General features: G+C 42.4%; 1 protein-coding gene across 3 annotated transcripts in view; it reads left to right on the top strand.

Moving 5' to 3' along the window:
- RGS6 (regulator of G protein signaling 6) overlaps positions 1 to 27,207 on the top strand; it is a 796,961-nt gene that overhangs the window by 620,084 nt on the left and 149,670 nt on the right. For all 3 annotated transcript variants that reach the window (XM_077464598.1, XM_077464599.1, XM_077464600.1), the window contains 2 exons: positions 17,085 to 17,149; positions 22,746 to 22,822. In XM_077464598.1, coding sequence (XP_077320724.1) covers positions 17,085 to 17,149; positions 22,746 to 22,822 — 142 coding nt within the window. The remainder of the gene's footprint in view (positions 1 to 17,084; positions 17,150 to 22,745; positions 22,823 to 27,207) is intronic.

The following is a 27,207-nucleotide window of genomic DNA, read 5'->3' as shown; positions in this document are numbered from 1 at the left end:
CAGGAAACTGATATCTGATGGTTTTCTATGTACATCTCTATTACTTCTTGTATTGATTTACTGAGTAATCCTATATGCAGAAAATAATTTTGTATTTAGCCAAAATAATTGTGATATGTGTGGATAGCAGTAACATAGTACTGTGGGCTTCACAAATATTTATTTATTGGCCTGTCTTTTCGTTTACCTTATTAATTATATAAATCTCAATGTACTATTCTCACATAACAAAAGCTGTAAAATGTGCATGTTTTAGTGGTTTCTTATGCCGTGTACATACGACCGGACATTCTGGCAGACTAGGTCCGACGGTCTTCCTGTCTGAGTTTTCAGCGGAGTTCCGACGGACTTGCTGAAAGAACGGACTTGGCCACATACAATCACACCAAAGTCTGACCGATTGGAACATGATGACGTACGACTGGACTAGAATAAGGAAGTTCATAGCCAGTAGCCAATAGCTGCCCTAGCGTCGATTTTCGTCCGTCGAACAAGCATACAGACGAACGGATTTTTCGACCGGACTCGAGTCCGTCGGAAAGATTTGAAACATGTTCTAAATCTATAGTCTGTCTGTTTTTTAGACAGCAAAGGTCCGATGAAGCCCACACACAATTGAATTGTCCGGTGGATTCGTTCCTTAGAACCTTTGCTGACGAAAAGTCCGGTCGCATGTACACGGCATAAAAGAAAATTGCATCGCCTTGTTTTAGCATAGATGAAAACATACCCATTCTATGGAACACCTGGTGGTAATTGTAGCAGACATGAGTTATGCAAATTAGTCCTTATTGGCCCCTTAGGTAGAATATAAAAGGAGTAACAATTTCACTTTAACCTGATAAGGCTTAAAGATAACCACCTTTCTTTTCTTAAAAACAGCTCTCATACAATTTGGGTCATATTACACGTTTACATTTGCAATTCTTAGCTGACAAGTATCATTTAATGGCCAGTTAGTTTCTCTCCAAAAAGATCTTTTTATTGATCCATTAGACTGATATATTGTTGTGTTTTTGTATGGCATTGTATAGATTCTATAAAAAAAAATACTAATATGCTGGTTAAAGTTTAAGTTGTACTTTTAGGTCTAAAATACTGTATATTATATGAATATAATAAAACAGCAATAGTGTATCAGTACAGTTACATAGTTAAAGGATGTGTAAATCCCATTCCCAAAATCTCACAAAAACCTTAACATGGTATTGCAATTGAAAAAGTAATGTTTAATATTTTTAAATCTTTAACAAGTTACTAAACCCAAAACTGTAAAACCAGTCTGTATTAGGCAGTAAAGCATGCTTGTTACTGTGGAACCTAAGGGTTTATTCCCCTGCATTGTGTAAATAAGCTATTTGATCCCATCTTCTCTGGTCCGCCCCTTCTTTTACTATCCCCAATCCATCTGCTGATAGAACAGAGCCTGAGGGCACTCTGCACATGCTCAGTTTGGTGTGTATTGCTAGAGAGTTTTTTTTTGGGGGGGGGGGTGCATGTGATCAGCACAGGCCAATCAGCAATGTCCACACAGAAAGTCAGGGATCATGCAGCCCTAATAGAACAGTCAGAGCAGAATGAAAACTCATCTTACAGGCTTTAACCAGTGCTTGGTCTGACACTGATAGAAGTCAAAAGACTGCTATGAGAAAAAGTATTTAGCAGTGAATATCTGCTCAAATTATTGCATTTCCATGTTCTGTATACTGTGGGAGACCAGATATAGTGAATGCATGGTCCTGGGTTTAGTAACATTTTAAAGAGGAGCTGCACCTAAAAAAAAAATATTAAAAGCCAGCAGCTACTAATATTGCAGCTGCTGACTTTTAATAAAATCACACTTACCTGTCCCAGGTTCCAGCGATGTCGGCGGCAGATGACGAGCGATCGCTCGTCTCGCTGCTGCCACCGCCGCCATCCTCTGTCAGGGAATGGGAAAGTGAAGCATGACGGCTTCACTGCCCGGTTCCCTACTGCGCATGTGCGAGTCGCGCTGTGCGTCTCTTATGGTCCCCCGCTGTGTCTCTGGGAACTGTGTGTTTCCCAGAACACAATGGGGGGGGGGCGGGGCGTCTGTGGGGGTTCTGCGGCGGTCTGGCCGGAAGTGTGTGCAGTTACCTGGATTATCCAGGTAACTGCACCCCCCTTAAAGGTGCCGATTGTGGCACCGGAGGGGGGGAGGGATCAGAATAGCGGAACTTCCCCTTTAGGGTGAAGAACCGCTTTAATTATGGTCTGAGATGGAGGGAGAAATGAAGGGAGAAAGAGAGGGAGAGAAAGAAAGAGATAGAGAGGGAAGGAGAGAGAAGGAAGGAAAGAAGGAGGGTTGGAAGGACAGCAGGCCCAGATCCTACACCCCAATAGAAATATGTGTATTCCAGAAAGTTTAACAATCAGCATATAAAGATACTCCAAACACCTGGTGTTAGTGCTTCAATCATCACGGCACCATGGTTGTTATGGTGTCAGGATGATTGAAGTGCATTATTTATATGATTAAATTGTAATATAAAATTAAATAGTTCAACTCACCATAATGATGAATCAGTGGAAGCCCTGAGCGTGTCACTTGCCACCATCACCTGCCACCAGATGCCATCTGTGACGGAGTCAATTTGGGTGAGGGGGCCCGTGGAACCCAGACTCCCTTGGGGTGGTAGGGAAAACCTTGTTTCAGCTCCCCATGCACATCCTATGTCTAAGTCACCCTGTGTCCCTAATAGGGGCACAGGGTGACCGAGAAATCCAGTCTGATCTGTATTAATCGGACTCACTGTACAGCCAAACTGGAATGTTGTGTATATATAGATATATTGTATATTGTCTCATTTTGTTGTGTACTCTTTGCTGGGTTGTGTAGCTGTATTCCAGTGTTCTATTGTGTCTGTCTGCCTTGGATATTATGGGATGTGTATGTAAATTAGCTGTGAGATTGGTGGGGGCAAATTCCTCCAAAAAGCTCTCACTGCTGATTGGACAGTCTACCCCGCCTGGAATGCAAAGGTGGGGTGATTGTCCACAATATTACCTGTGTACATGTGTTTTCAATAAACTGATCTCTATATTCAGACTGGGAGGAAGCGGTATATGACGAAAGCACTCGAGCGGAGTATGGGATGTTTTGTTACACCATCAGTCTACCTCCACCTCCCAGCACACCCTCCCACCCCCTTTCAGAGAATATGGAACCAAGTATCATTCTGTGGTTATATATAAAAAAAATCATGGAATGTTTTCATATGTGGTAAAATGTACAAAACAAAAGAAATATACAGCAGTTTCGAAAGTAATCTCAGAGGCACCTCCAATTATTTCTACATTCTTGTCGCAAAAATACTGTGTATATATAATATATAATATATATGTATACAGCGGATAAAATAAATATTGGACAGGTCATCATTTTTCTGGGTAAATATATTTCTAAAGGTGCTATTGACATGAAATGTTTACCGTATGTGGGTAACAACCCATGCAATCCATACAAAGAAACCAAAATAAATAAGTTCCGAAATTAAGTTATCTGTAATACAATGGAATGACACAGGAAAAAGTATTGAACACATGAAAAAAAGGGAGGTACATCGAAAGCCAAGACACTAGCTGAAATCTATCAGTAATTAGAAAGCAATCCTGCCTATTGTCAGTGAAAATTAATATCAGCTGGTTCTTTGTCAACTTATGGCCTGTAAAAAAGTTTCTCATTACCAAGGTGTCACACAAACATTTCATGATGTGTAAAAGCAAAGAGCTCTCTCAAGACATTTGCAACCTTATTGTTGCAAAACATACTGATGGCATTAGTTACTGAATGATTCCTAAACTTCTGAATGTTGCAGTGAGCACTGTTTTGGTCATAATCCGGAAGTGTAAAGAACATAATTTCACCATAAATCGGCCACGACCAGGTGCTCCTCGCAAGATTTCTGACAGATGAGTGAAAACTACTATCAATTGTGGAGAGTTTCAGAATTGTTTCAAAGAAAGCAATAAGTAGTGCACGCAACCACCGTGGCCTGTATGCACGCTTACCATGCAAGACTTGTTTGCTGAAGAAGGGAGAATATAGTCTGGTCAGATGAGACCAAAATTGAACTCTTTGGATGCCATAATACACACCATGTTTGGAGGTCAAATGACAGTGCACATCACCCCAAAAACACCATACCAACAGTGAAGTTTTTTACATCATGGTGTGGGGCTGTTTTTGAGCATACAGTACTGGCAAGCTTCATATCCTTAACCACTACAATACAGGGCACTTTCGCCCCCTTCCTTCCCAGCCCAATTTTCAGCTTTCTTCGTTCTCACAATTTCAATGACAATTGCGCGGTCATGCTACGCTGTACCCAAATTAAATTGTTATCATTTTGTGTGCACAAATAGAGCTTTATTTTGGTGTTATTTATTAACGACTCCGTTTTTTATTTTTTGTGATACAAGCGAAAAAAGAGCGGAAATTTGGAAAAAACACAACATTTTCTTCTTTCTATTTTAAAAGAAATCCAATAAAAATCTAATTTTGTCATAAATTTAAGCCAAAATGTATTCTGCTACATGTCTTTGGTAAAAAAAATTTGGTTAAGTGTATAATAATTGGTTTGTGTGATCACGGACATATGTACGCAAATGATCATGTACATATGTGTGCAGGTGATCACAGATAATCATTGGGACATGTGATTTTAGTGGGACATATGTGAGGGACATGTTTTTATTATTAGGGACATGTGTTTTTATTATTTGGTGACATGCATGTTTTGGCGACATATGTGGGGACATTGTGTTTATACTGTGTGGTGTGTTGTGTGTTTACACTAGGCTGGTGATCAGTGAGTAAAAAGCTGTAAAAAACAGCTCATACTCACTGATCATCAGCCGGCTGCAGCGATCTGCTCTCCTCTCCTCAGCGATGACTTCTGTGTGAGGAGAGGAGGAGCCGATTGCCTAGCAACCGGCTGTTTGCTTACATCACATGACGGCCGTGATTGGACACGGCCGTCATGTGATCAGGAGGGCCAATCACAGAGCCCTCCTGCCGATCCGAGATGCGCCGTGTCCGGGTGACACAAGCGCATCGGGATCGCACCGCTGCGCGGGCACGTGCGCGCAATCCCCTCCTTCTGAAGGACGTTCAGGAACGTCCACTCAGAAGTAGAGAGCTCCCACCCGGCCGTATATGTACATTGGCCGGGTGGGAAGTGGTTAAAGGAAGAATGAATGGAAAAATGTACCAAGACATTCTTGATAAAAATCTGCTGCCATCTACCAGGATGATGAAGATGAAATGAGGAAGGACGTTTCAGCAAGACAATGATCCCAAACACAAAGCTAAGGAAACTTTCAATTGGTTTTAAAGTAAGAAAATAAAGCTGCTAGAATGATCCAGCCAATTATTATTATATTATTATACAGGATTTATATAGCGCCAACAGTTTATGCAGCACTTTAGAATATAAAAGGAGACAATACAGTTACAATACAATAAAATACAAGAGGATGAAGAGCCCTGCTCAGAGGAGCTTACAATCTAATAGGGTGGGGCAGGTGGTACAAAAGGTTATAATGAGCTGATGGAAGTGGTAGGAGATTAGTTAGAGACATGGTAGGCTTCCCTGAAGAGATGAGTTTTCAGGGATTGCCTGAAGGTAGTGAGAGTAGGGGATAGCCGGACCAGTGGAGGTAGTGAGTTCCAGAGAATGGGAGAGGCTCTGGAGAAATCCTGGAGACGAGCATGGGAGGAGGAGACGAGAGAGCTTGAGAGTAGGAGGTCTTGAGAGGAGCGGAGGGGATGATTTGGGTGATATTTGGAGACAAGATTGGTGATGTAGCTCGGGGCAGAGTTGTGAATGGCTTTGTATGTTGTGGTTAGTATTTTGAATTTAATTTGCTGAGTGATTGGGAGGAGAATGTTGGCAGACACTGAGCGGTTGGTAAGGTGGATAAGTCTGGCAGCAGCATTCATGATAGACTGAAGAGGGGATAGCCTATGGAGAGGTAGGCCAATGAGAAGGGAGTTGCAATAGTCAAGGCGAGACATAACAAGGGAGTGAATAAGGAGCTGTGCTGTTTCATTTGTTAAAAAGGGGTGAATTTTAGAGATGTTACGGAGGTGAATTCTACAAACTTTTGACAACGATTGGACTTGGGGCTAAAATGACAAGTCGGAGTCTAGGATTACACCTAATACCCTGGCATGAGGGGAGGGCCTGATGGTTGCATTGTTGATTTTGATGGAAAAGTCATGGAGGGGGACATGTGCAGGGGGGAATATTAATAGCTCAGTTTTAGAGAGATTCAGTTTAAGGAAGTGGTGCGACATCCATGCTGATATGTCAGTTAGTAAGTTAGTAATGTGAGAGGAGACTGAAGGAGTGAGGTAAGGAGTAGATAGATAGATTTGGGTGTCATCGGCGTATATAAGTGGTATTGGAAGCTGTGGGCAGTTATCAAGTGACCAAGGGAGGAGGTGTAAATAGAGAAGAGAAGGGGTCCAAGGACAAGAACAGAGCCTTGGGGGACCCTCACAGAAAGGGGCAATGGAGAGGAGCAGACAGAGTTGTAGGTGACACTGAAGGAGCGCTGTGATAGATAAGCAGAGAACCAGGATAGAGCAGAATCATGGAGGCCAAGGGAATGTAGAAGGAGCGGGTGGTCAACAGTATCAAAGGCCGCAGAGAGATCAAGTAGTAGGAGTATGGAGTATTGGCTGTTGGTTTTAGCAGTTAGTAAATCGTTAGTGAGTTTCAGTAAGGCAGTTTCCGTGGAATGCTGTGAACGAAAGCCAGACTGTAATGAGTCAAGAAGGTTATTTTCACAGGTAGGAGCTAAGACGATTGTAGACTAAGCATTCTAGAAGTTTAAAGGTGAATGGGAGCAATGAGATGGGTCTTAAATTGTTTAGATTGGTGGGGTCCAGTGAGGGCTTTTTAAGTAGGGGAGTGATCTGCGCATGTTTTAGAGGGGAGGAGAAGGTGCCACTAGAGAGGGAGAGATTGAAGATGTGAGTGAGGGAGCATAGGATAGAATAAAAGGGTGACCTTAGTAGTTGTGAGGGAACAGGATCAAAGGGACAGTTAGTTAGGTGGGCATCTGATAAAAGTTTTGTAACCTCTTCAGTAGTAGCAATTCAAAAGAGGGGAGTGTTGAGTGTGTTGTTAGGCAAGGTATGTTGGGTGGAGAACGCACAATGGAGGTGTCCTCACAAATTGCATCAATCCTGTCTTTGAAGTGATTGGCAGCATGGAGGCAGGAATTGTATTTTAGAAGGGCAGATTTATATAGGGTGAAGACTTGTAGGCATTTGATTTTACACCACAGTCGTTCAAGAGCGCGACAATGTCTCTTGAGATTTCTAGTGTTGTCAGTTTGCCAGGGTTGTAACAGTCGGGGCCTGATTCTGTTTGTGATTAGAGAAGCAAGTGCACCTGAGTTGAATCCAATAGAAAATCTATGGCAGGGATATGCAATTAGCGGACCTCCAGCTGTTGCAGAACTGCAAGTCCCATGAGGCATAGCGAGACTGACAGCCACAAGCATGACACCCAGAGGCAGAGGTATGATGGGACTTGTAGTTTTGCAACAGCTGGAGGTCCGCTAATTGCCTATCCCTGATCTATGGAAAGAACTAAAGATCAGAGCTCATGCAAGAGAGCTCATGCAAGAGGCCCACAGAACCTTCAAGATTTAAAGCCTGTTTGTGTGGAAGAATGGGCCAATATCACATCTGAGCAATGCATGCGACTAGTTTCTCCATATGGAAGGAGTCTTGAAGCTGTCATTACCAACAAAGGATTTTGTACTAAGTATTAAAGCGGGATTCCACCCTAAAGTGGAACCTCCGCTGATCGGATCCCTCCCCCCCTCCGGTGTCACAATTGACACCTTTCAGGGGGGAGGGGGGTGGAGATACCTGTCAAAGACAGGTATTTTCACCCACTTCCGGGCATAGACTCCCGTGGGAGTCTACGCCATTTCCTGCCCTGCCGCGCTGTCTGCTGGGACACACACGGGTCCCAGTGACAGCGCGGATATTTCCTATTGCGCAGCGCGGCTCGCGCATGCGCAGTAGGGAACCGGGAAGTGAAGCCGATTCGCTTCACTTCCTGATTCCCTCACCTAGAATGGTGGCGACAGCAGCCGAGAGCCGAGCGATCGATCGGCCTCGGCTGCCGGCATCGCTGGAACCCGGGACAGGTGAGTGTCCATTTATTAAAAGTCAGCAGCTGTAGTATTTATAGCTGCTGGCTTTTAATATTTTTTTTTTGGTGGAATCCCTCTTTAAATAGATTTCAGTTAGCATGTTCAATACTTTTTCCCTATGTCATTCCATTTTATTACACATAACCTAATTTCTAAACGTATTTGTTTTGGTTTCTTTGTATGGATTGCATGGGTTGTACTGACATGTAGTGAAAATTTCATTTCAATAGCACCTTTAGAAATATATTTATCTAGAAAAATAGTGATGTGTTCAATACTTACTTTACCCGCTGTATATATATATATATATATATATATATATATATATATATATATATATATATATATACACACATACAGTACATACTAGCTCTCTGACCAAAGCACACACATACAAGTGCACACAAAGAAAAACCACAGATACCTACAGATCTGTAAACACACTACCACCCTTGCATATGCATCTGCACATTCAAAGTTCCCTGCACTTAAACGCATGCACACACCTTCTCAAACACTAACACCCTCACACACAAGCATATATGCACGCACACAAGTGCACTTACACACGTGCACCTGTGATTATACAGCACCCTGACAAGCATCTGCTCACAGCTCTTGCATAAGCTGAAAATATATGTTCATGGATAAAGGAATTTAGCAGTAGCAGTAGTATGGAAACAACAGGAGAAACTAGGACTAATAATTTCATGCCCCTCATGAAGATCTCTCTCATAATAAATCAGTCATTTGATTTCTGTCAATTTAGTAATGAATCCTGATACATGAATGTGCCCTCTGCAACCCCCCACCCCCAGCCCTCCTATGTTTGGGGATTGCATGAGCATGCACTCAAGAGACAACTCTTGCTTGTCTCTTACTTGTCTCTTGCTGGCAGACTTTCACTTTCCTGGCAGACTTTCAAAATAGCCCTACTGCACAGGGCTTGCAAAGACTGGCTTGCAGCAGGGTGAGGAGCTGGTGCCTGAATCAGTGGCAGCCTCTGCTTCTGCCATTGAGTGACAGTGTTGCTTAGTGACCAATTTGATGCTTAGTAGGTCCTACTAAAAAGGAAGCAGAAGAACGCAAGGACCAGGGTTGCTAAAAAATAAAAATAAAAACATTCAAAAAAATGAGTACACCCACACAAAAATGAATTTGTTGTGGATAGCTGCTGCTCTTAACTGTGTATGTTCTTACATAACTTAAACATAACTGCACAGAGTACCATTCACTTTTAGCACTTTCCTCCCTTCTTGGCCAGGCCAATTTTCAGCTTTAAGAGCTGTCACACTTTGAATGTTATTTATTCAGTCATGCAACACTGTACCCAGATGACATTTTTATATATTTTTTTGGGACAGAGGCTTTCTTTTGGTGGTATTTAATCAACGCTAGGTTTTTCATTCTTTAGCAATATAAAAGAAAAAATACCCCAAAATTTGGAAAAAAAGCTTTTTTTTCTCCTTTCTGTATGTATTCTGCTACATTTCTTTGGTACAAATAACCCAAATCAGTGTATATTTCTTAGTCTGTGTGAAAGTTATAGAGTCTACAAACTATGATATAGTGTACATATTTAAAAATTTATCAATCCTGATGTGCTGAACATATAGCATCTATCTCTCACACAAGGCCGATGATAGAGGTGACGCTACTCCTGTCAGATTGACAGTTTTATTTTTGTACGTTTTAAATAAACCAAGGGATTTTACTCTATGAGAAGTCTTTCTCTCATTATTGCCTGCTATACACTATCTACATCTGAAACCCGGAGGACACCATTGGAGGTATTCACCATAGATACCCCACCTGGAGGAAATTGTTGGGATCGCACGGGGATAGAGGATAAACCTGGAGGAGATTACAGGAAGACAGCAAAAGTCGTGTACGAAACTTCCAATATGAACGCTGACTGCACTGCTGTACATTACTATTTACTGTACCATGATATAAAGGAGACTGCAATCTCTACTGTTAAAGGCTTCTATTGTAACCTTTGGGTCTTGCCGAATTTTGTTATTTTTTTTTTCTGTTTTTGAAAACTTAATAAATATATATTTGAAAAAAAAAAAAACCTGGAGAAGATCGCACTGGGATAGGTCCCCCCCATAGTGAACTACAAGCACGATTGACTCCTTTAGCTATAAGGCAAGGTAGTCCAACCTATCTGGAGAGTGCGGACCTGTTACCATTACCCCCGGGAGGTGGAAGAACGGACGCTGATGGGACATGGCGCACTATAGCACTTAAATAGACATTGATATTGCACTATTGTCATTTTATAGCACTTACCATTTGGCACTTTTTAGTACCTTCTTAAATACATTGTTTGCACAGTTTTATATGTATGAATGCACTTTAATATTGTTTAAAAGTTACAAAATGTACATATCTAATTAAGATACACATACACATAGGACTATATTGCCGCATACACACGACCGGACTTTCTGGCAGAAAAGGTCAGACGGAATCATTTCATCAGATATTCCGCTCATGTGTGGGCTTCAGCAGAATTTTTTTTTTTTTCAAAAAGTCTGACGGACCTAGAAATAGAACATGTTTTAAATCTTCCTGACGGAATCCATTCCTATCAGGAAAACCATTTGTCTGTATGCTAGTCCAATTGACCAAATATGAGGGCAGATATTGGCTACTGGCTATTGAACTTCCTTTTCTAGTCCCGTTATCGACTTCGAAACGAACGGACTTTGGCGTGATCTTGTGTAGGCAAGTCCGTTCGGTTGGAACTCCGTTGGAAACCCTATTGGCAAGACCGTCAGAGTTTATTCTGAAGGAAAGTCCGGTCGTGTGTACGCGGCATATTAGTATTAAGGTGGAGCTAGCACAGTCTGTTTTTTTAATTCACTCATCTGCTGACTGTATATCTAATTTCTTGAGACCCTAAAATGCCAGGACAGTACAAATACCCCCCAAATTACCCCTTTTTGGAAAGTAGTCAGTCAAAAGTATTTAGTAAGAGGCATGGCGTGTTTTTTGAATCTCTAATATTTTGTCACAATTTTTTTGGAAAAAGAAGAAATTCAACTTTTTTTTATTACATACTGTCATTAGAGCAGTACAGTGTCATCATATGACTAGTGTGATGGTGATTGGGGATATTGACTGGTGACTGCATGTAAAAAAAAAATATATATACATTTTATTAATTCAACTCAATTTTTTTTTCTTAACTTTTTTTATTTATTTTTTACTATTTTGTTTTTACATACTGTGACCAAAGCAGTACTGTGTTACCATAGTGAACTACTCTGAGGAGGTAATAAGGATATTTTTTTCACACCACGATTGCTTATAACAGTGTGTATTATTGGATTTCACTGTTATAAGCAACCATTTTTTCTGAATGAAATGCATTCAGTCAGTGTTGTGATTGTGATTAGCTGTAATTGGCCACTGCTATCAAATGTCACATATTATCACTATGTGATTGGCTCTATCTGTACCATGTGAGCACTGTGACTATTCACAGAGATCATCATAATAATAATAATAACAAGCAATTTGCACTGTTTTACATTGAAATAGTCAAAACAGCATGACAAAATGTGAGCCTAACTAGGATTATGAAGACCTGGGGCACTCTGGGAAATAACGTAGAAATCAATGAACAGTGGGCAGCACAAGAGGCCCTGTCCACCGTCTAAATCCCAGGCATGGAAAATTGGTGGGCAGACTTGCACAGTCATTAGCATCTGGATCCGTCAGAATAGGCTTTCCACCCAGAGATGTTCCAAGCCCTTTGCTGCAGACATCTAGAGCAGCTCTGATCCTCTGTTCACATCTATGCAGTTGATGTGAGTATTATTTATAGGGATGTTTATTCTGTCCCTTACACCCATTACTTACCCCTATTATTTAGCTACAATATTATACCATATTGTTATGTCTCTTTATAGATCACCGTTGCATTTGTCCCTGAAGAATTGGTATACCCCAATGCAACGCAGATTATTTTGTATGTCTTTTACATTGTTCCACTCAAGACTTTTAAATACCATACAACCCTTCCAGTGGCCTATGTTGTGTAGGATTTGCCTTCATCCCATGATATGCCAAAGTACCATGATGTCAATATGTGTATGTGGTTTTTAGCATGCCTTGCGTTTATGTGATTTTGTGTATGGAAATTTTTGTCATTGCGTATGCTGTATATGATCTCACAAGGTACAGTGAAATATTCTTTGCAATGACTGCTTTTTGTTATACATCTCTCGTTTAAAGTAAAAAAAAAAAAAAAAACCTTTGTGTTGGATATTATGTAATAAACTCATACAAGCAATACTGTGCTTTATATTTATATATGTGTTTACTCTATATAGGGAATGGCCTCATTCAAAGTCCCCCTGACCAAATTCTCTTTCTTTCTGTACAAATTTGGGATAGAGGCCAATTATTGATGGTGCCACGGACCACATAATTTCTTTGCTGCAGATGGTTTGGATGCTAGACATGTGCAATTCATTTCAGTCCAAATGTAAATTCGAATGAACCTTTGGTTATTAACCTTTGGAACCTTTAGTTGAAATTCATTATATTTTGTTTTGTTTATTCGTTTTCAGCGAATTCCACATTTTCAGAACGATTTGAATTCGGATAGGTCGAAAAATTATCGACCGATTCAAATTTTGTGTGAAGAATAGCTGGTTGTTAAGGAGCGTCCGCCGTGTCCTTAACAATCAATGACTTATTAACTGTCAGTGGGCACCCTTGCGGAGAGCTGAAATGTAAACAAAAGAATGGCGGCAATAGAAAATTCTGAATAAAACAGCGTGCTATAGGATAAAAACCGCTGTGTTTAGACGCCTTCTCACATCACTTCCGGTCAGTGACGCTCTCTGGCCACTCCCTACGCATTACATCATAACACGTGACTTCATCAGGGGACTGATGAAGTCACGCGTCATGATGGAACGTGCCACGACTCCGGAAGAGTCACGGACCAGAAGTGACGTGAGAAGATGTCTAAACGCCACGATTTTTATCCTATTGCACTTTTAATGTTATTTTTATAAGCTGGTAACACATCATATAGAGGAGCCTGTGGTGATACATTGTATCCTGTAGCCTGCAGGCTGGATATTCCTATATCTTTGAGGCTGGTTATTCACTGCATAGAGGTGAGAGTTCTGAAAGCACTTAACAGTTGTGTGAAGGCACGGGATGAATATAATTTATTGGAGGAAGTTTTATTATTAAGGACTGTTTTCACTTCATTCACTGATATTTGGCCTTTTTTTGCTGTGATTTGTGGACCATGATCGCACATTATTTCACTGCTTGTGATAATATATTACTGCGCAAGATCACTTTTTTCCTCATCTGGTTTTCCAGCATGCTCGTCCCACAGAAGCCAGCCAAACAGCCGGCTTCTGTCGGATGGGCTGAAATACACACAGGACGAATGTGCGGTTGTGGGTGGGGAGGGTGAGTTCCTGCACCTATATATATATATATATATACACATAGTATCTCACAAAATTGAGTACACCCCTCACATTTTTGTCAATATTTTATTATATCTGTTCATGTGACAACACTGAAGAGGTGACACTTTGCTACAATGTAAAGTAGTGAGTGCACAGCTTGTATAACAGTGTACATTTGCTGTCCCCTCAAAATAACTCAACACACAGCCATTAATGTCTAAACCACTGGTAACAAAAGTGAGTACACCCCTCAGTAAAAATGTCCAAATTGGGCCCAATTAGCCATTTCCCTACCTGGTGACATGTGACTCATTAGTGTTACAAGGTCTCAGGTGTGAATGGGGAGCAGGTGTGTTAAATTTGGTGTTATTGCTCTCACTCTCTTATACTGGTCACTGGAAGTTCAACATGGCACCTCATGGCAAAGAAAAAAAATTTTTTTGCTCTACATAAAGATGGCCTAGACTATAAGAAGATTGTCAAAACCCTGAAACTGAGCTGCAGAATGGTGACCAAGACCATATAGGGTATAACAAGACATTTTCCACTCAGGACAGACCTTGCCATGGTCAACCAAAGAAGTTGAGTGCACGTGCTCAGCATCATATCCAGAGATTTCTTTTAGAAATAGACGTATGAGTGCTGTCAGCATTGCTGCAGAGGTTGAAGGGGTGGGGGATCAGCCTGTCAGTGTTCAGACCATACGCCACACACTGCATCAAATTGGTCTGCATGGCTGTCATCCCAGAAGGAAACCTCTTCTAAAGATGATGCACAAGAAAGCCCGCAAAAAGTTTGCTGAAGACAAGCAAACTAAGGACATGGATTACTGGAACCATGTCCTGTGGTGTGATGAGACTAAGATAAACGTATTTGGTTCAGATGGTGTCAAGCATGTGTGGCAGCAACCAGGTGTACAAAGGCAAGTGTGTCTTGCCTACAGTAAAGCATGGTGATGGGAGTGTCATGGTCTGGGGCTGCATGAGTGCAGCCAACACTGAGGAGCTACAGTTCATTGAGGGAACCATGAATGCAAACATGTACTGTGACATACTGATCCCCTCCCTTCGGAGACTGGGCCGCAGGGCAGTATTCCAACATGATAACGACCCAAAACACACCTCCAAGATGCCCGCTGCCTTGCTAAAGAAGCTGAGGGTAAAGGTGTTGGACTGGCCAAGCATGTCTCCAGACCTAAACTCTATTAAGCATCTGTGGGGCATCCTCAAATGGAAGGTGGAAGAGCGCAAGGTCTCTAACATCCACCAGCTCTGTGATGACTCCAGTGGCAAACTGTGAAGCTCTGGTGAACTACATGCCCAAGAGGGTTAAGGCAGTGCTGGAAAATAATGGCCACACAAAATATTGACAATTTGGACCTAATTTGGACATGTTCACTTTTGTTGCCAGCAGTTTAGACATTAATGGCTGTGTGTTGAGTTATTTTGAGGGGACAGCACATTTACACTGTTATACAAGCTGTACACTCACTACTTTACATTGTAGCAAAGTGTAATTTCTTCAGTGTTGTCGCATGAAAAGATATAATAAAATATTTACAAAAATGTGAGGGGTGTACTCACTTTTGTGAGATACTGTATATATAGCTATCTATATATAGATATGTATGTATGTATGTGTGTGTATATATATATATATATATATATATATATATCTTCTCTCTTCTTCCGATATTGACATGACGCTCTCTCCTGCTGAAATGCCGTGTATGAGGTGCACAATGACTTATATAGGCATGGGGTGTGGTCACCGGGTGATGTCACACCGTGACCCCACCCCTTATGACGTCAAGTTCCGGGTCATGCTGGGACTGTTACGAAGAAGATAGAGGAGGAGCCCGGCAGAAGAACTGGAGAGCAGGAGAAGTGGCCGGAGACCGGGAGAAGAGGCCGGAGAGAGCAGTGGAGTCGAAAGAGACCCCGAAGTCGGAAGAAGACCCCCGAAGCTGACAACTTTAGAAACCTGCAGTGTGTTTTTTTATTGACACTTTTTTCCCCCAGGTGAATGGGTAGGGGTACGATGTACTGCATACCCATTGACATAGGGTGGGGGTCCGGGATCTGGGGGCCCCCTTATTAAAGGGGGCCCCCAGATCACGATACGCCCCCCGCCCACAGACCCTGACAACCAATGGCCAGTGTTGTCGGGAAGAGGCCCTTGTCCTCATTAACATGGGGACAAGATGCTTTGGGGTGGGGGGGCCACAGGGTGCCCCCCTTCCCCAAAGCACTCACCCCCCATGTTGAGGGCATGCGGCCTGGTATGGTTCAGGAGGGGGGATGCTCGCTCGTCCCCACCCCCTTTCCTGACTGGCCAGGCTGAGTGCTCGGATAAGGGTCTGGTATGGATTTTTGGGGGACCCCCACACGTTTTTTCTGCGTAGGGGGTTTCCCTTAAAATCCATACTAGATTTAAGGGCCTGGTATGCTCTTGGAGGGGAACCTATTCCGGTTTTTTATTTAAAATTTGGCATGGAGTTCCCCCTCAAGAGCTGACTATTCTGTGATTGGCCACGGCCAAAGTCGCCTGGCCTGGGGGCGACTTAAAGTCGCATTATAAGTCACCCCAAGTTGTGTTGAAGTCACCCCAAGTTGCGCTGTTATTCATACTCAAGTCATGTCCAAGTTGCCTCCAAAAACCGCTCTGGAAGTCGTGTTGCCCCTGTGTGAACCGGCTCTTAGGTAGTGTCTCACCATAAATATCAATCCTATTGCAGAAGATGCCTAAAATGTTACTTGTATCTTAGTGTCAATCACACAAGCAGAAAACCAATTGTGTACAGATGACCTCCAGGTTGCCATAATGCATTGAATTTTACAAAACATTACAGTGACTGCAGATTAAAAAGGAAAGGAATTTTTTTAACATTCAATGAGAATATGGCCTGTTTATCAATTGTTTATGCTATATATATATTTAATTTGCTGTATTTTTCACAAAAGTAGAGTTACCCTTTAATTGTGTGGTAGTCCTAACTACAGGCTAATAAAGGGGAGTCTTCGTCCCAGAAACAGGCGCCTGCTGACTGACTGACAGTACTTGTAGGATCGAGGCCTGGGGAAGAATTTATGATACACTTCAAGTTCCCCACACCAATGCTATCCAGCGCTCTCTCCTTTCGACTGTGACTTGCTTCCCCTGCCTGTAGCTAGGTGGCAGAGGCTGGAAGGCACTCTCTCCTCTGTTTGTACATGTGTTTGGCTCCATTGATCTAGGGCTTTTTATTTTTGTGAGTGTATTTGACATTTCTTTATAATAAAAGGTATATCATTACTTACTCTATTGCAGAGTTTTTTTACGCTGTTCTTTTTTTGCTATTATCTTACATTATTAAAAGCTGATCAAGTATAAATGTGTATAAAATGTGTTCACTAACTATTGAAAATTATGTTTTTTTATTTTCTTTAGCTATTTATCTATGCAAGAGGACGATGCAGAACAAAGCAAGACTGGAGCTAGCAGATTATGAAGCCGTAGGTATACCAAGTTTACAGCCTGCAGGAAAAGAGGGTGAAAGGATAGAATGAATAAAATGTGTGTTGTTGTTTGTCTGTAGCAACAGACAAAATAATAAAAATTGTTATTGATGTTCCTTACATTGAATGAGTGTATTTAACCTTTTAAAGAAAGATTTTTCCACATCGCTACATCTTAAAATTTATCTTTATTAAAACTCCCAAGGGGCCAAGTGCATGTAGTACTTGGTCCTGATTTGATCCATCCTGCGATTTCTGAGCAGCATGGTCAGACAGCTCGCTCCTCTCTCTCCACTGCTGTCTGGCCATGCAGCTCACAAGGAAATGTTTAGTTAATGAAGGCTTATTGACAGTGCTTACCTCTGGCAGCAGGCTTATTCTGCAGATGAAGACAGCCATTCAGCACAGTAGGAGGAGGGGGCATCAGCTCTATTCATAACACAAGGAACTAGAAAAAGATCAGTTAGTGCTGCAGGCTGTGTGATGTTTCTACCAATGCAGTGTATGTTTACTAGCAGCCGGCAGATATAACACAACCTCCAGCCAGTGCACAATGTTTCCAGAAGCAGTTGCTAACCCAGCACAGGCAAACAAATTGCACAGGTGCGCCTGTTTAGGGTAATAAAGGAGGGATGGGGACCCATCCCATAGGGTTTCCACCTGTCCGGGATTCTCCCGGACAGTTCGGGCTTGGAATCTTGTATCCGGGTTTCTCTCTCTTTCATGCTGCCCAGAGCCAGCATTAACAATCCCCCCACACACAGACAGGAGAGGAGAGAGGGCTCAATCTGCTCCTCTTCCCGCCACCCCTACCCTGCTGTGTCTGCCCACACTCCAATCCCCTGTGCCTCAGAAAAGGAAAGTAGGGGCCAGAAATTTGAAGTCCAGCAACCTCAGATACATCTGGATGAGAGGAGCTGACTGCCAAGGGGTGAGTGAGCTCACCATCCATCCCTGTCTGTGATTGAAGAAGGTAAGTCAGGGTTCTCAGAGCACCCCTTACATCAGAGTTCACCTTTACACCAGAGGCCACCGTGTTCCCCCTTACATCAGAGTCCTCTCCGTACATCAGAGTTCTCAGTGTTCCCCCTTAGATCTGGGTTCCCAGAGCATCCCTTATGTTAGAGTCCCCAGAGTTCTCCCTTACATCAGAGTCTGCAGAGGCCCCCCTTACAGTGAAAGGGAACTCTGTGAGTTCAGATGTAAAAGAGGAGCTCTGTAGTGAATCTGTAAAAGCTGTAAAAGAATAACTCTGGACTCTGATGCAAAGGGGGATATTGTTATTAACTTCATATGATTAGAAATGTTATTTAATAGCAAAATATATGTATAATTTATACTGTAAAAAAAATTGCTGTGCGCCGCTAAAATGTCCGGGTTTGACTTGAAGAAAAGGCAGCAACCCTACCATCCCCTGCTATGGAAAAAGCAATCCAGCAGGGTTTTACTAATGTAGTTGCTCTTTCGGCTGTCCATGAAAACATAATCAGAGCTATCATTTGCCTCCCCAAAAATAATGAACTGTCACTTGATATAAAAGAGTGAGCAGTTACTAGTACTGTACTTTAGCTCTACCCCTAGGAACATTGAGGTGGATTTTAGCCTGAGCTAGCACAGGCAGAAATAAATAAATATAAATAAATATATAAATATGCACATAGCACCGGGGACCCCTCAGGGTTCAAGAAGGATTTTTAGGTTGTGGTGATACTCATTCCTTGTGGCCCATTTACAAGCATGCAGAAATGTTGGATTTAGATGATCTGACTAAATTGTGACAGTAGAGGAAAGGCCATGCTAAATGTAGGTTGACCAGAGCAATGCTTTAGTTAATAACAAATATTAAAAGGCAGTGTGATAAAGTGCAATATTTGAATATTCTCAGAATTTTATCTCTCTGACGATGGCCACAGACTTATGAGGATCATTGCCCAGTGTAACTGATTACAGTGGGTCTAGAAATGACTATACGTACAGTATGAACATTTTCTGTGGAACTGATCTTTGTTGGGGAACCCTGCATCCAGCATTTCAGTAAATCAAAAAATTCTCAGCATTGTGAAGAAAACACACACAAGGTGCTTTTAAGATATGGCCCTAGACAGATCTTTGAAAGTATCAACAATAGTCTAACCCTGGAATTAATAAAGACTGGCACAGGCAGATTTTGCAAAAGTGCCTCTCATGCATTCTAAAAGTAGTGAAGTTCGTGCCAAATTCATGTACCTGTTTAGAATTTGGCTCATGCTGTGCCGCTTTTAGATTGCACGAGAGACACTTTCACAAAATCTGTCTGAGCCAGTATTTCTCTCTATACACCAAAAGAGATTTGGTCTTTATTAGCTCCACTTTTACATTTGGTGCATTCAGTGCAACACAATGTAAATGTGATGCATTCAATGCAACAAAATGTAAAAGTGGTGCATTTTAGTTTCTGTCAGAACCAATAGTGTCACAAACATTTCATTTGGCGCATTACATTAGGGGTCTCCAAACTGCAGCCCGAGGGCCAGATGCGGACCCAATGTTAGCCTTTATCTGGCCCTCGGGGCACTATTGCTCCTAATGATGGGGCACTATTATTCCAACCGACACCAATGACAGGACACTACTCCTTCCATTGTTCAGAGGTCAAGAATATGTAAAGCATAGAGTGAAGGGGTCAGAAGTAATGCACATTGTGCAGGAGTAAGGAGTAATTCAAAAATTTCAGTGGTCAAGAGCAAGTAATGTACAGCATGCAGGGATCAACCATAGACAATGTACAGACTGCAGGATCAAAGGTAATTAATCCTAGAAAGCAGTATATTTTATATTTATTTGTTTATTACATAGAGCACACTTGCAGCTTGCCACCAATGAAATACATATGCCCAAACTAACATATATACACACACTGACATACATAGACATGCACACACATGTGCACTCACTTCCCCCCATTATATACACACTCACAAAGCTACATATAGCTCCTTCAAAAAACTTGCATTCACCATATCTAGCTGACCCAATTGTCTTGGCTGTCTTTCTCTCTTAGATAAACACCTTCAGGTTCAAGGTGGGTTTCAGCAGGGCATGGTACCGGTTGGGATATACACAGCTAAGACTTGAGAGGCAAAGTATCCATGATTGGAGAGGCACAGCGGCTGGGATTCAGGAGGTGGAGCAGATACAACTTTCCCTCTGTCCATTTCATGCTCTGTAGAGTGCTAAAGGGATTAGTGATCAGTGAACAGGCGGTTGTTTCTTGGAGACAGACCCCTCTAAATAAGGACTCTTACTGGGAAACAGGTAGAAATGGTAGCCAATGTTTAGATATGCTTGACAATAACGCGCTATCAAACCCAAAAGCAAACATTTATTATATTGCAGGTTACCCATTCTTAGATGTGGTGGTTGCATTAGTTTTCTTTTATAGGCTTTCTTATCTTTATTTTCACATGATGATCTGGCCAGTAAGTCTGTTGTTTTTCAAAAGAACAAGCTCTCTTGCAGATGCATCAGTTACAGGGATGAGACAAACCATTTACCACTTGCAGGGGTGCTACAATGATCAGCCCTTATTTATATAAAACCTTTATCTCAATAGAAAACAATGTTTTGCTGTAACTGCAGTGTTAGCTGAAGTTTGGTTTCAACTTGATAGCGATGATCTAAATCTACTAGTAAATCTAACTCTCCACCTCCCCAAAGACTGACAATGCTTCTGTCCATAGATGCCCCCAGTCCTCCTTCATCCAGAGTGAGCGTACTCTAATGCAGGAGGTGTGTTACAGGAGGTATGTTACTGGCCAGATCACAAAATGAAAACAAGTAAAAAACCTAAAAAAAGAAAACGAATGCACATCCAATAATTGTTAAGCTACAATATATTAAATTTTTGGTTTGGGTTTCCCCTTTCACACTGCCAGCATTTTTCAGGCACTACAGCGCTAAAAATAGTGCCTGTATAGCACCTGAAAACAGTGGCTCCTTTGACTCCAGTGTGAAAGCCCTCGGGCTTTCACACTGGAGCGGTGCGCTAGCAGGGTGTCACAAAATTCCTGTCAGCAGCTTCTTTGGAGAGGTGAAGGAGCGGTGAACTCACCGCTCCTCCAACGCTGCTCCTCATTGAAATTAATGGGGCAGTGCTGTGATACCGCCGGCAAAACGCCGATCCGCCAGCGTTTTGCAGGCGGATTTAACTCCTTTTCGGCCGCTTGCAGGGGGTTAAAAAACTGTGGTAAAGCAGCGCTATAAAAAAAGCACCGCTTTACCGCCGACGCTTCCCGCGGCTCGGTGTGAAAGGGCTCTAAAGGCAAATAGGCTGTTCTCTTTGCAAGGGAAATTGCATGTTGCAAGGAAAATTTCCAAAGACCTTAGTGAAGTAGAAAAGCTCACTTTTCAAAGAATACCCAATCACATGCAAGGTAAAATAACAAATTGCATTTTTGCTTGCACAGATTGGAAAAGGGGATTCAGCAGAGCTTCACCTTATTCACTAAGCTCTTTGGAAAGTTCTCTTGCAATGTAAACAGTGTATATGCCTTTAGTAAACCAACCTCGCAGAGTCAACTCACTTTCTACTTTCAGAAGTCAGAGTAAAAAGGGACAGTGACATAATCAGTCCCAGTATTGTAATAAGAAAAACACTGTATGGAAAGGTAAACATCCAACTACATGAGCAGGCAATGACATTTCTGAAGGAGTAATATACTCAAATAGTGTATAGAGGTTTCCATGTTTTTGTCATGGTTGCCTTGCTTGTAAGGAAAATATATTTTTATGTTTTGCCAGTTATGGTATGTCATAGCTGGCTCATAATGAAATCAAAAGATGATATTAATTGGATCAAATATCACGTTCTTCAAAGTTTCGAGATAACAAGGTAATAGTTATTAACAGTAAATTACACCCTCTGCAAAATTCACCCCTTAAGCTACAGTTCAGATCAGATACATTAGTAATATTATTAATATATTTTCAATAAAAATATCAAGTACACTTTCAAATCAACCTATGAAATTGAATTTGGGCTGAACTATGAATTCCCAAGCAAGAAAAATAGAAATGTCCCTTATTTCAACTAGGTTTCCTGATCCATTTTCCCATTGAAGATCAGAGAATGAAAGTTGTATCTAATTGGTTATTCTGAACTCTGATCTTGTATGTAATGTGCTGCAGTTTCCATAAATCATCTCCTTTGGGTCCCAGCTTAAAAAGTTTGCTCATCTCTATTTTGCAAAATAATGTCAGATGGGAGCTAACTGATATCCTACAATATGCATGCTTATATTAATATGTATAAATGAGATGAAACATAGAACTTCCTCTCTGATCAAAATGATTCAACAGGTTTATATGTTCTAAAACAAAATGCCCCTGTCAGCTTAAAATACAGGATTTGAACTGAAGACCAGCTTTTCATTTACATCATGTGTAGTAAGTGCACCAGATAAGATGTTAGAGCAATTTAATATCTATAGTTGTCTGAAGCCAATGTCTAATGGTTTTGCATTAGTAAAAAAACAGTGCCATCACAGTAGTAGAGTATAATGCATTATTTACATGCTCTTTCCTTTTTTCTTTATCCTTGTTTAACCTTTGTCAGGAAAATTTAGCAAGACTACAACGGGCTTTTGCAAGAAAATGGGAATTCATCTTTATGCAAGCAGAGGCACAAGTCAAGTGAGTTTCAGTTTAAATTACAGTGTGTTTCCTTATCGGCGTGTCTTCAGTTACACCAGAGATTAGCAGTTTGTAGCTTAACTGAGGGGGGTGGTGCAGGGGAGCTATCAAATTTATTGCAAAGAGAAGCATTGAAAAAGAAATACAGAGTGGAGTTTTGTCTCATAAATAAGGAAAATATACTATGAGTTTACAACTCAAAAGGCTCACTAAACTTTTTTTTTATGATTTCCCACAGTCAAAAGCAATACTGTACCAGATTGATAAGTACCCCTCACCATGTATAGGCAGTGGTAATTTTATCGAAGTTTTTTTTGTTATTAGAGTAGAAAAGAGTAAGGGCCGGTTCACACAGGGGGCGACACGAGGCGACACGACTTGCCGTGCCGCGACCTGACAAGTCGCCCTCGTTCTGTACAATGGAACCGTTCTGAGAGGAGCGACTCGAGTCGCTCCGACTCAGAAAAAAGGTTCCTGTACTACTTTTGGGCGACCTCGGGGCGACTTGCATTGACTTCTATACAGAAGTCATTTGCAAGTCGCCGTTGAGGTCGGGGCAGGTCGCGGCGAGGCAAGTCGGTGTCGCCTCGCATCGCCCCCTGTGTGAACCGGCCCTTAATATTCCTGTTGAGATTTACTTCTATCTGTAGTGCTTTTAGAAAATATTTACGCTTACCCAGCATCAATAAAACCATAAAGAAGTGTGCTTTTTTAGCAGTATAGAGAAAAGCCAATACCATTGCTTTTAGAAAATATTTATGCTTACTTCCAAACCCTATCCTATCCCGTTTTTTATCAGACAGGAAACGAGGAAAAATCCCCAGCATCAATAAAAACATAAAGAAGTGTGCTTTTTTAGCAGTATAGAGAAAAGACAATACCCTTGTCAGATTTTGTTTTTTGTGCCCCTTTTGGAGATTTTTGTCCACTTTCTGCCTGGTAAAAAACCATTGTCACTGGGACAGAAAGTAAAGCCCCATACACACTATCAGTTTTTCTGCTGAGTTGTTCTTTTAGATTTACCAAAACCATATAATATGAGGTCAAACCTTAGGAGTTTCAATTTGTATGCAATCAGGCAGGCCCTTGCACTACATGGTTTTGGTAAACCTGAAGGAAAAATGCAGCAGAAAAACTGATAGTGTGTATGGGGCTTAAGAGGAAAATCTCCAACAGAGGCTTTGGATAGAAGAAAAACTGGATGAGTGTTCTATTCCTTCCTTGATCCATCCAAGATGTAGGTAACCTCTTTAATGGCTCTGGCTGACCAATTGTCCTACCGGTCCAAATTGTCCACCACAGTTTTCCTACATGTTAATAAAAAGAACATTTTTTTTTAGAACAATGATGTGCACGTTTTAGACAGATAGGATAACTAGTTTGCAGGAGGCTTGAAAAAGGGCATCTACATCAAACTGAAAAACAACCATTCCTAAACAGTGGTGGGAGCCTTTGACACCATCTGCCATCTATATGTAATGCCAATCTAACATCTCTACACTAGAAATTGTCAACAATTCACACCTTTATCCATGTAAATCGCAGGATTGACACCTATGCATGCTCCTGACCCCAAGAGATGGTATTATGTATTTGGAATAGAGTGGTTCTACAAATTTCACACTTTCCATTTTGTTCTTGAACAATCAATATCTACTTTGACACATTATATGGTTATTAGATTAAGGTGTAAGTGCTGTCTGTGAACATAAATGCTGGGGTAAGATCCTGACATTCACGAAAACTGAAGAAATGGCATGGATAAGCTGTGAAATATCTTCACAATTAAAGAACAAGTCTAGTTGCATGTCCAGGCCCGCTGATAGGCCAGTACAACTGGCCCTGTTGTACCGGGCCTGACCAGCAGGGGGGCCCGGGCAACCTTAACAGAAAACAAATTAATGTAATGTAAAAAAAAAAAAAACTCTTCCAGCCACCATGACCTAACATCGTCCCCCCCCCCCCGGCCACCTATCACGACCGCTTCACACACAACCCTCATGCTAGCTTAAGTCCCGGCCAGCACGTACTCTGTAGTGTCTTCCCTGGCGCCGCGGAGTGATTCCTCCCCCTCTGCTCTGTTCCTCACTCTGCCTGAGAGTAGAATCAGTGAGGCGTCTGGTGGCGCCGACGCGAGTAAAAAAAAAAGCAGCTCGCATCTGAATCAGATAGTTCATGGACACTCCAGTCCAGGCAGCAGGATCAGGGAGGAAGTGACTCCTGGGAACCGTCTAACAGGTGTGTGCTTGCTTGGGGGGAGGATTCAAGATCTACTACTACTGCAGCAGCATCTATACATTACAGAATTGATGGCACTGTCTCTGCAGGCAGCACATGCGGTATGGGCCATAAAGCATGTGCTGCCTGCAGACAGTGCCACCCATGCCGCCAATGCCGTAATGTGCTGCAGACAGTTCTACCCATGACGCTATTGCCATAATGCACGTGCTGCCTGCTGAGACAGTGCCACCCATGCTGACAATGGCATTATGTCATTGGCGGCATGGGTGGCACTGTCTGCAGCACAATATGGCATGAGTGGCACTGTCGGCAGGCAGCACATGCGTTAAGGCATTAGCGTAATGGGTGGCACTGTCTACAGCATAATATGGCATTCGTGGCATGGGTGACACTGTCTGCAGGTAGCACATGCGTTATGGCCCATACCGCATGTACTGCCTGCAGAGACAGTGTCACCCATGCCGCCAATGCCGTAATGTGCTGCAGAGACAGTTTCAAGGCGGGGTCTGGGAAGGGGCCACGGGCGGAGCCAGGGGTGGGGCTGAAGGAGGGACCAGGGGTGGAGCTGAAGGGGCCCTGTCAGGTAGGCTGTACAGGGCCCCATGATTTCTATCAGCGGCCCTGTGCATGTCACTAGGAAACATCCAGGAGTAGTCCTAAAACATGTAATGTTTGCCTAGACCATAAATGATCTAAGAGTTCAGAGCTGTGTTTTTTTTTTATCCCTGGCGGAAAAGAGGTTTTGAAAGATAACTGGATTTTTTTTACCATAAAATTCCATTCTCGGTTTTCATTAATGGACATAGCTCTTCTATTCTTGGCCATAGGGTTTATAACACCATCTACAGGAGTAGAAAGAGAGCGCTTGTTTACAGGAGTAGAAACGCAATATTCCCCACTCGCACGTTCCTGGAAAGGCCTGTTCAGTAATATTGGGTGCTGTAATGACCACAGGCTTGAAACCATAGACAATCAAAGTGAAGAAATGTCATCAACACACCAAGAATTTCTCAAAAGGGTCCAAAGCTTTCATTTCGTGGTCACATGGTAAACATAAGGCAACATTTCAGAGCCACGCATGGCCCCTTCGTCAAGCTAGACAAAGTCCAGTTGTGGACCCACCTTTAAAAGAATGAGAGAGGTCCACAGGCTCACAAACCAGCAAAGACAACCCCCCACCCAAACAGGTGGGAATGAGCCTACATGCTTAGGAGGACCCGTCCGTGGCTTTGGAACCATATGAGACCAGGGGCACTTGGCGAGCCTTGAAAGGCTCTGTGGCCTTGTCTAAAGGGACCAGAAGGATGAAAAGCCGTTGTGTACACAGAAGGAAGGACCAGACTAACGACATGGTTCTGTTCCCTTTGTGGTTTGTGGGAAGAAGTAATCATGCCACCCATAAGGATCTTGAAGATCATCTAAGGTTGCACTGCAGAAGCGTTCACCCTGGCAAGGTAATCCCGCCAGGACCTGCTTAGACTTCTGGTCAGCGGATCAATGCTTAAGCCAAAGTGCCTGCCAAGCACCATCCCCAAGACAGAATGCTTAGAAAAAAATGTGGCTGCGTCTACAGATGTGTCACAAACATGCTGTAGGCCCTACACTAACAGATCCACAGTTCCACATGCCCTGGGACACCTGTCCCAAATGCAAATCTTGTGATAACATCTCAAAGTGACTGCGATATAAGGGCTGGGGCCAACACAGACCACAGTGACAAGCTGAAGATGGTAAACATATTGTGGACAAACAAATCTGCTGCATGGGCCATAGGGTACTTAAAGGAGGCAAATTCCTTCATCTAAAACATGATTGCTTGCTCAACCTAGGGATGGGGGGACCCACCACAGGAGGAAAGGTCCCCTTCTGGTCTGCAAACCAACCGAGGGAGGGGGAAGGGAACCCACATGCAATTAATTCACCAGACACTGGCAGATCTCTTCTGTCCAAGACCAGGGGGCCACCTGTCTGTCCGGGGATACAGACTACACATGGAAGCAATGGGGCCCCAGAAAAAAAACCCTATCCAGTATACCAGATGCCAGACCTGCTGCAAGGGGAGGGGGTAAGGTACAGGAGCCCTGGGCTGTAGGGGAGGAAGAGAACCCTGTAGGAACCAGCCATTCCAGAGAACACCCGTGCTC

This window comes from Lithobates pipiens, unplaced genomic scaffold, assembly GCF_037356315.1.
Source record: "Lithobates pipiens isolate NorthernLeopardFrog02 unplaced genomic scaffold, aLitPip1_a1.2 Scaffold_30, whole genome shotgun sequence".
NCBI classification, from domain to species: domain Eukaryota; kingdom Metazoa; phylum Chordata; class Amphibia; order Anura; family Ranidae; genus Lithobates; species Lithobates pipiens.
This window is presented reverse-complemented; position numbering and strand designations above follow the sequence as displayed.